Source organism: Aegilops tauschii, chromosome 7 (assembly GCF_002575655.3).
Source record: "Aegilops tauschii subsp. strangulata cultivar AL8/78 chromosome 7, Aet v6.0, whole genome shotgun sequence".
Classification (NCBI taxonomy): Eukaryota; Viridiplantae; Streptophyta; class Magnoliopsida; order Poales; family Poaceae; genus Aegilops; species Aegilops tauschii.
In genome coordinates, this window is record NC_053041.3 from 485,911,294 (window position 1) to 485,921,802 (window position 10,509).

Genomic DNA, 10,509 nt, shown 5'->3' on the forward strand with positions numbered 1-10,509 from the left:
TCGAGCGTGTTGGGTTATGTGGTGCACCCCTGCAGGGAAGTTTATCTATTCGAATAGCCGTGTCCCTCGGTAAAAGGACGACCCGGAGTTGTACCTTGACCTTATGACAACTAGAACTGGATACTTAATAAAACACACCCTTCCAAGTGCCAGATATAACCCGGTGATCGCTCTCTAACAGGGTGACGAGGAGGGGATCGCCGGGTAGGATTATGCTATGCGATGCTACTTGGTGAACTTACCATCTACTCTCTTCTACATGGTGCAAGATGGAGGTGGCCAGAAGCGTAGTCTTCGACAGGATTAGCTACCCCCCTCTTATTCTGGCATTCTGCAGTTCAGTCCACCGATATGGCCCTTTACACATATACCCATGCATATGTAGTGTAGCACCTTGCTTGCGAGTACTTTGGATGAGTACTCACGGTTGCTTTTCTCCCTCTTTTCCCCTTTCTATACCTGGTTGTCGCAACCAGATGCTGGAGTCCAGGAGCTAGAGATCTCGGGGATGATTCTACATGGAGTTCGGCTTCGAGGAGTAGTTAGGAGGTCCCAGGCAGGAGGCCTTGCCTTTTTGATCGTTGCTACTTTTGTGCTAGCCTTCTTAAGGCAAACTTGTTTAACTTATGTCTGTACTCAGATATTGTTGCTTCCGCTGACTCGTCTATGATCGAGCAATTGTATTCGAGCCCTCGAGGCCCCTGGCTTGTATTATGATGCTTGTATGACTTATTTATGTTGTAGAGTTGTGTTGTGATATCTTCCCGTGAGTCCCTGATCTTGATCGTACACATTTGCGTGCATGATTAGTGTACGGTCAAATCGGGGGCATCACATGATGAAAGCCTATGATCGAGTGGAGTGGGTGTTCCTGCAACAGATGTTGGAATGGTTTGGTTATGCCCCGACATGGATAGCGATGATCATGTGTTGTGTGACGACAGCGAGTTTCTTGGTAACGCTGAATGGTGCTTGCTCTAGGTGTTTCTTACCATCCCGAGGACTCAGGCAGGGTGACCCTCTTTCGCCATATTTATTTTTATTCTGTGTGGAGGGTTTTTCTGCACTCTTGAGGAAAGCACAGTCAGAAAATAAACTGAAAGGTGTTACGATTGGGAGCACTGGCCCCCATATTACACATCTTTTATTTGCAGATGATAGTATTGTGTTCTTGGAGGGATCCCCGGAGTACCTAGAGACACTAAGGGAGATATTGGTCATACATGAGGAGGCTTCGGGTCAGAAGGTGAATCTGCAAAAATCTTCAATCTTCTTCAGCAAAGGTTGTCAGGACATCACTAAAGAGGAGCTCAAATCGGTGTTGGGTGTGTCCTCGGAAGCCCTAAGCGAACGGTACCTCGGTCTCCCAACACAAGTTGGACGATCAAAAGAGGGTACGTTTCGGTATGTCACAGAGAGCTCGAAAGGAAAATGTAGCGGATGGAAGGGCTTGGGTCTGTCTAAGAAAGCAAGGGAGGTTCTCATCAAGTCGGGACTCCAATCAGTACCAACTTTCACCATGAGTTGTTTCCACCTCACAAAGAAAACGTGCTGGAATCTGAATTCTATCTCTTCGAAATTCTAGTGGGGGGCAAGGGACGGTGAGAGAAAGGTACATTGGATTTCCTTGCAGAAAATGTGCACCTCCAAGCGGGATGGCGGGATGGGATTCCGTGATCCGGTAGCGTTCAACCAGGCTCTCCTTGCAAAGCAAGCCTAGCGAGTCCTGCAATGCCCGGAGTCTTTAGTTGCGAGAGTGTTGAAGGCGCGCTACTTCAAAGATGATTCCATATTGAGTGCGACGTGCCCTTCGACAGCCTCATATACTTATAGGAGCATTTTGCACGGCAGAGATCTCCTTCAAGAAGGGCTTGTTTGGAGAATTGGAGACGGCTCCAAAGTTAACATACATCACAGTAACTGGATTCCGAGGAACGGATCTATGAAGCCACTTGGCCAGATATATATGCTGGGTGTGACAAAGGTGGCTGACCTCCTTGCAGCGGATGGTAGAACATGGAACCGCGACCGGGTCTTCGAGATGTTCACGCCGGATGATGCCAGCGACATATTGCAGATAGTGGTGGGCGGAGTGGGAGTTGATGACTGTCAAGCGTGGAACTACACGAAGAATGGAGCCTTCACGGTACGTTCTACCTATCATCTGAAAATGGCTATGATTAGAGCGAGCTCCGGACGGCCGGAATCTTCTAGCTCTGTGAATAAACACGGGGGGTATATGGCGCTATGGGGCACGAACGCACTAGGGAAGGCCAAAATTCATCTTTGGAGGTTGATTTCAAATGGCTTGGCGGTTGGGTCAGAGCTCCATCGGAGAAGGACAAAGCCTGGGGTATTTTGCGTTGCCTGTGGTCGTGGGGAAACTATAGATCATCGGTTTTGGTCGTGTCAACACTCTGTACTTTTTTGGCAGCTATTTCGCTCGGAAATGGGAGATATGGTGGAGATCACACCGTGCCAGTTTGACTCCCAGGGAGAGGTAGCTCGTTGGCTAATGCAGTGGCTAGCAGGAGCATCCGATGACGCAAAACAAGCGACGGTGCTGGCGTTATATGGCCTTTGGCTAGCCAGGAACGAGGCGTGAGATAGGAAGAAGATCAAGCCGCCACATGAAATTTTGGCCACAGTTTTGAGGCAGATGGAGGATTGGATGTTGGCACATCCCACTTCAAGCAACATTCCAGCTCATCCGCAGCCCCAGCGATGGGAACCGCCGGCCGAGGGCTGGATCAAGGTTAACTCCGACGGTGCAACTTCAAAAATGGGGGACAAGGCAGGCGGAGGGGCTGTGCTAAGGGACCATATGGGGCCCTTCAGAGCGGGTGTGTGTCACCATTTCTCTGTCGTGACTGATCCCGAGGTAGCAGAGATCTTGGCATGTAAGCGGGCTCTCGAGGTGGCGAACGATGTTAACTTGCAAAGATTACATGTGGGGTTAGACTCTCAAGGAGTGGTGCATATGCTGAAGAATCACTCAAAGGAGCTCTCGGCGTCCGGGCCATTGGTGGAGGAGATCAAAACTTTGCTGAGATCTTTTGTTGAGTTTAAGGTATCGTGGATTAGACGTTCTGCAAATGTTGCCGCACATAAGCTAGCTAGAGTAGGTGTGGGTGATGAACTTTGTAAGGTTTGAATGGGGGCTCCCCCGGATTTCGTTCTTTCTGTTTTGTCGGATGAGATTCCGAACTTCGTAAGTTAAATAAAGCGGCAACTTTGACCTAAAAAAAACTTCGCTCATGCCCGCCATCGTCACCACAGAAGCCTCGACGCCAACCCACACCAGCATCTTCCACCGGGCCGCCGCCCCGAGCTATTGCATTCCCAGACTCTTCCATATTTTTTCTTAGGCGAAGTGACATTTACGTTACAATAACCGAGAAGCATAGTTTAAAAACCCGGACTGGACCGGCGGTCGAACCGGAAAAAACCGGAACCGGCAGCCTCATCGGTTTTTAAGCTAATAAGACCGTTCTGCAATCAGACCGGAGAAAACCGGTAAAACCGGCCGGTTTTTTGGAAAACCGGTGAAAAAACCGGGCCATTGAACCGGGAAAAACCAGGAATCTTTTAATAGAAATTGGGAGAAGTGGAATTCAATCCTAGGACGTGTGAGCAGTACGGGGGGCCTGCCCACGGCCAAATAACCAACTCGGTTGTGCTACTTTGTTGTCCACTATATGGAAATAATTTTATTTGACCATTATTTCACACTGTATTAGCACATATATTACTCAACATATGTTATTTTATTGCTTAAAAAACCGACAATCAAACCGGTGAACCGGCGGTCGACTAGTAAAAACCTGAACCGATAACCTTTCCGGTTCGATTTCCGGTTCGGTTTTTTAAACTATGCCGAGAAGTCAGGACGGACACGTACTACGTACTACACAGTTTCATCTTCGGTGTGCTTCCAACTTAGTCGGTCCTCTCTTAGACCCACACCCACATCGTGACAGAAGCGCCACTGTGGCTGGTACCAACCGGTGGAAACAAGCCAGCAAGACCTCATCGCTGACCTGAACTGTCGCCGCAGCCTCCCTGCCCACAACGATCCAGCGGCAACCCGACAAGATCGAGCCCTTTCTTGACCATTTGTACTCTCGCGTAGTGTGGCCTCACAAACCTAAAAGGGCCAAAAGCGCCGAGGTCCCGGCCGAGGCGGCTAACCAACTCAACCCCAGTGAGATCTCATCTCTGACTCCCAGCCGTATAAACATTTTAACAACCTCGCATTCATCTCCACTAACCCATGTTGGTTCGTTTTACATCTCCTTTTGCTAGTTTAGCAATATCTTGCCACGCCATACTCGCAAAGCATGTCCGCCTACGTCCTCTCCACCTCGATCTGGCCTTTTGTACCAAGCCATATGGATTCCACATGCAGATGCAGGTGCCATGCATCTTTTCTTGCTCCTCCTAATCATGTTGGAACTTGGATCATAATGCTGCCCGTTGGTTCTTGTCGATGGAGCTCTGGTGTAAGCTTTTGCAATTAAATGGCGGGAACACATTTATGGTGTACGGGCGCAGCAACACGAGAGAAATGGTCTGAAATCAAATGTTCCCTGCGACGGAATTGTCACTGCTACTGCACATCGTACGAGGCCTACCGATTATTACAGTAGAAAAAAGGAAAAGCCGTGACGTGTATGGTGCACTCGAGCGAGGGCATGTGCTGGTGGCTGGCAGTTCAAGCCACGCACGCACGCGCGCAGTTCACACGCAGCGCACTGGCAGTGCATGCATGGCATGATCACGCGTCGCCACCGCCGTCGAGCGCACGAGGCCGGATGTCCTTGAGCACGCCCACCACCTGCTGCATCGTCGGCCGCTTGTCCGGCGAGTGCGCCGTGCACAGGTACCCCACCCGCAGGCACTCCACCATCTCCCGCTCCGCCGCCTCGCCGCCGTGCACCCGCGGGTCCACCATGTCCAGCCCCTTGCCGTCGCGGATGAGCCCGCGCGCCCAGCTCACCGACGCCTCGTCCCACCTCGCCTGCCCCGTCATCAGCTCCAGCACCAGCGCGCCGAACCCGTACACGTCCGCCTCCGGCGTCGCGTCGTCGTCCTCGCCGCCGCCGCCGCCGAGGTGCCCGAAGTCGGATATCCGGGGCTCCAGGTCGTCGCTGAGGAGGACGTTGGTCGGGACGAGGTGGCCGTGCACCGTCGCCCGGCATGACCCGGCCCACCCTTGGTGCAGGAACGCCAGGCCCCGGGCGACGCCTAGCGCGATGCGGTGCCGCGTCGGCCAGTCGGATATCGACCGCTTGTCCTCCGCCGCCTCCCAGATGTCCCCGCCGGCGTCGTCCATGTCCGGCCGCCCCGCCGGCAGCTCGTGGAGCCACCGGTGGAGGTCGCCTTTCTCCATGTACTCGTATAGCAGCAGCTTCTCCCTCCCTGCAATAAATGGCCGGAATTCCAATTTCAAAAGCCAAGACTTTATGTTGCTCAGCTCACACTGGCAATCCATCTGACCTGCTCACCGAACCTAACTGCTCCAACCAGAAAAGAAAGAATCCAAAGTAATCTGGACTCACCTGCAATGCAGTATCCAAGGAGCGGAAGGATGTTGGGGTGCCGGAGCCGCGCGAGTTCACGGAACGCCGCGGCCGCGGCGGCCGGGTTGTCGTCCTCCCCGACCCCGGCCATGGCGCCCTCCACGACGCGCACGACGACGTGCAGGTCCCCGGGCAGAACGGCGCGGTACGCGGCGCCGCTGCGGCCACCGCGCTCCGCGAGCTGGGATTCGCGGCCGAAACCGGAAGTGGCCGCGGCGAGGTCGGCGAGCGTCAGCTCCATGAGCGGCCGCTCGAAGAGCACCACCGGCGCGGCCGATGCCCCCTTTGATGTCGCCGCCGCCACAACCACCTCGTCTTCTTCCTTCTCACCCCACTGCACCTTCTTCTCCTCCGCCTCCTTGTCTCCGTTCTTCCTCTTCCTGCACCTCACCACCCCGCACGCCACGGATCCGACCAAGCAGAGCAGGACGACCACCGACGCCACCCCGCACACAATCGCCACGGCGACCACGCCCAGATGCTTCTTTCTTTTCGTTTTCGTTGCCGTGCTCTTCGCCGTCCTCGCGGGATGAGCCTTCTTTGCACTTGTTCCTCGTGGCGGCGGAGGCGGTGGATGAGGCCGCGCAGGGGAGTCTTTTGAGAACACTAATGAAGCATTGCCGGCGTGGATGAACGCCGAGGGCCCGAACTTCTTCACGGCGCTGGCGTTCACCGCGCCGGACAGGTTGTTGTACGAGACGTTCAAGAAACGGACCCCGTCGAGCGGGGGCAGGTCGCCGGGGAACCTCCCGCGCATCGCGTTCCGGGAGAGGTCGAGCCGGCGCAATCGCGTCAGCCGCCTCAGCCCCTGCGGCACCGCGCGGATCCTGTTCGCCGACACGTCGAGGGCGTCGAGCCCCGGGAGGCCGTCCACCCCCGCGACGACGGTGAAGCGGTTGCCGGACACGTTGAGGGACTGCAGCCGCGGGTTCGGCTCCACCCGCAGCGAGCCGCCGAGCTGGTTCCCCGACACATCGACGGCGCGGAGCGCCGGCGCGCGCCAGAAGCCGCCGGGGATGGCGCCCTGGAGCGCGTTCCCGGAGAGGTCGAGCGCGGCGAGGGCGGACAGGTTCGCGAGCGCCGCCCACGCCACGGCGCCCGTGAGGTTCCGCGACGGGAGGCGCAGCTCCCGGACGGGCCTGCATGCCGGCACGCCCTGCGGCCGGAAGTTGCGCACGTAGCGGAACGCGGCCGCGACGATCGCCGCGTCGTCCCGGACGCCGCCGGCGCAAGAAGAGGAGACAGGGTCGGGAAACGTAGTGGAAAGAACTAGCAGCAAGAGCACGAGGCGGCGGACGTGGGAGTGGAGTGGCATGGTGGTGGACGAGCACTTGAAGTCTACTCGTACCTAGTACGGGTGCGGCGCAGTTATTAGATGGGAGGTTTGAACCGCGGGCGGCATTGAAGGAGGAGGAGGAGGAGGAATGGAGCAGTACGCCGTGCAGGGGAGCTGCTGTGCTTTTCAGTTTTTTCTGGGTGGGATGTGTGTGAGCTGGTTTAATAGCTGCTACTGGGGATAGTGGCAGTGCGTGCTGATAGAAACATGGGGGCGAGGAGTTGTTGGTTTCTCATCTCCATCGTGGACTTGGGAAGAGTGGAGTCAGGTGGACAGAATGAGGATGGTTGATCTGCTACGCCAATTCCCCTTTTCTTGTTCTGCATTCTTGACTTTCGAAGCTAATGCTCAGAATTTCCCTCAGAAATTGATGGGAGTGCTATCGTAGTGTTTGGAGACAAACGAAACTCCTCCAATTTCTTGCCTTGTTTTTAGTCTAAGCGAAAAACCTAGGGTTTGCATTAGGCCTGGCCATGGGCAGCCCGGCCCAACCCAACCCGGCCTGAAAATCTCGGGCCGCGCCGAGCCCGAGTGTGCCATCGGGCCAGGCTCGGGCCTGGAACTGAGCCCGACGGGCAGGTCGGGCCGGGCTTGGGCCCGCACAAAATCGGGCCGCGTCGGACTTTCTTGGGCTTGGGCCCGATTTTGTAGGCTCGATGGCCGGGCCGGGCCGGGCTCAGGCCTGGATTTTTAGCACCGGACTTTTTTGGCCCGGCCCGAAGCCCGGCCCGCCTGAGATATGCACATGTATAGTTTGCATGTCCTCCGGCGGCAGCCGCCGAGAGTCTACATTGTGCGCGCGATCTTCCCATGTTCTTCCCCGCTGCTGTTCGGGCTGACTAAGGGGGTGACTGGTTCACCTTCCCGATCTTGACAGTGTGGGGACCTAGGGTTTTTTATGTCGTCTCCCGTGATTCAAGCAGTTCGTCAAAGACGGAACATGTGGAGGACCTGTTGGGAGCATCTTAGCATGCAAGAGGAGCAGCAAGAAAGCTTTGTTTGGGAAGAGGAAATTGTCGAGCCGCCGGTGGTCCTATAGGGCTACCGATCGCTCGCCTGCATACCACACGGGGATTTAGCCCATCTCGTTGTACTCGGACATGAGGTCGGTCTGGAATCCAGCCAAGCAAGTGATCTAGAGGAAGATAGATGAGAACTTCTTCACTATCAATTTGGGTTGCTTGGCAGTCTGGAATAAAGTGATGAACTTGGGGTCCGTGGCTCTTCGGGTACCAAGTTGCTATCTTGGAGGAGTATGACGGCTTCGAGAATCCTCATTCAATGGTGCTAAACAAATTTGTTGTGTGGACTAGTGTTCTTAGTTTGCCAGATAACTACCTTCACGACAACGTGATTCGGGGTATGTGTCGCCTCATGGGTGATATTCAAGAGGTACAAATTAAACTTCCAGCTGGTTATCCTAGGGAATTTGATAGGGTTCGTGCAAAAATATGTGAGAAATCGGTCTGTTTTGTTTCGACCATGAAAGACACAAACAAAGTTCGGTATGAGGTAACATCAAAAGTTATCGACCTTCTATGGACACCATGGGTTGTTGGGGCACTGGCAACAGGATAGGAAGTTGCTAAAAGTAGGACCGAAGAAGGACTCTTCTTTCGTCTGGGAGAACATCAGGTACTTACTATTCATGTGTGATGAAGCCCAACAAGTTTGGAAGTCTCTGGGAATCCATGAAATCATTGACAAAGTGTTGTTTGTTGATCAATCAAGCTCCATAGTCTTGGAAGAGATTCTACATAACGGCCGCAAATCGTCGCCAGGCTTAGTCAGATTGACATGAAGGAGATCGTAGCAGCGGGCGTCTGGTACATTTGGTGGCAAAGGCATGAGCTTGTCAAGAGCCAATAGGTAGATTCGGCGGCTAGGACGAGGTTTGCTACCTAGGCTTTCTTCTCCAATCGCGCTACCATTCAAGGAAGAAATTCACATGAAATTTTGTGGAGAAAGTTGCCAATAGGCTCTTATAAACTGAATATTGACATGGCATTCTTTGAGGATGGGAAGGGTGCAACTGGAGTTTACATTTGCAATGATCGTGGCAAGGCAGTAGCGGGAGCTGCTGAGAAAATGTTCAATGTCTTAAGTCTGACTACAACAGAAGCTCAGGCACTTGAAAAAAGGCGTACTCTAGTAGAACAATTGGGCTTCTCTCAGGCACTTGAAAAAAGGCTTGCTCAAGTAGAGCAATTGGGCTGCTCTCTGATCATCGTCGAATCTTATTCTGTGGAACTTGTCCAGCTATGCAATGGTGTGTTCGAAGTCTTGACTCCGTATGCGGCAATTATGGTTGAATGCTTCTTGATTGCACAAAGGTTAGGGAATATATCATTCCAACACTGCCCGAGGGATGCAAATAAGGTGGGTCATACTATAGCTAGGCGTGTTTATGATTTAAATGCTTTCGATGCATTCCCTTAAAAAACTCCTCCGACTTCTTTGAACCCCAACAACCTATAAAACCTCTCTAAACAAACAAAAAACAACCCTTAGAGTCGGTATTTGACAAATGGGGAATTTCTGCAACAAACATGTGAGGTGAATCAATGTTGATTTTATGGATGAAAGTTTACAAAAGAAAATTACGCATGTCATATTATGTTTATTATATTATTTACAACAAACATGCATGTCCGCGAGGTTTTATGGGAAAAAGACCTACGTTGTGATCTGATAAACTGATAACCCACAAGTATATGAGATCAATTGTAGCCTCTTGCGATAAGTAAGAGTGCCGAACCCAACGAGGAGCTAAAGGTAGAATTTATATTCTCTTCAAGTTACATCGACCACCGATACAACTATACGCATACTTAACGTTCGCTTTACCTAGAACAAGTATGCAACTACTTTGTAGGTGTAAGTACAAGTTTGCAAGAATAAAATTAGAAGTACTTAGCGAGAATAAAATTAGGATTAATTTGCAAAATAATAAAAGTTAGTTGTTTAGTAGAAAGCTTTTGTAACACAAGAGAAATATTTGTCCCTAAGCAATTGATAACTAGACCGGTAATTATTATTGTAATTTTATATGAGGGAGAGGGATGAGCTAACATACTTTCTGTAATTGGATCATATGCACTTATAATTGAACTCTAGCAAGCATCCGCAACAACTAAAGACCATTAAGGTAAAACTTAACCATAGCATTAAGTAACAAATCCTCTTTACTCCCATACGCAACAACCCCCTTACTCGGTTTTGTGTTTCCGTCACTCAAGCAACCCACTACAAGCAAATTATGAACGTATTGCAACACCCTACATCGGTAATCCCGCACGCTTGCGCGACACGGAGGGCATCATAGGACAACACCGAAATAAAACACACAACTCAAACCAATCATGATCATCAATCAACCCATAGGACAAAACGAATCTACTCAAACATCATAGGATGCCAATACATCATTGGATAATAATATGTAGCATTAATCACCATGTTTAAGTAGAGATTACGGCAGGGAGAAGAGGTGTTACACCGCTGCATAGAGGGGTGAGAGTTGGTGTTGACGGCAACGAAGTTGTTGGTGTCGATCGCTGTCATGATGGTTGCCCCGTCGGTGTTTCGGCG

The 10,509-nt window shown here is 52.2% G+C and overlaps 1 protein-coding gene across 1 annotated transcript; it reads right to left on the bottom strand.

Moving 5' to 3' along the window:
- Positions 1–4,568: 4,568 nt before the first annotated feature.
- LOC109740447 (calmodulin-binding receptor kinase CaMRLK) lies at positions 4,569–7,203 on the bottom strand. Its single transcript, XM_020299510.4, has 2 exons — positions 5,562–7,203; positions 4,569–5,421 (listed from the first exon to the last, which is right to left on the bottom strand). The coding sequence occupies exons 1-2, from the start codon at positions 6,895–6,897 to the stop codon at positions 4,778–4,780; spliced, it is 1,980 nt and encodes a 659-aa protein (XP_020155099.1). The 5' UTR covers positions 6,898–7,203; the 3' UTR covers positions 4,569–4,777.
- Positions 7,204–10,509: the final 3,306 nt, after the last annotated feature.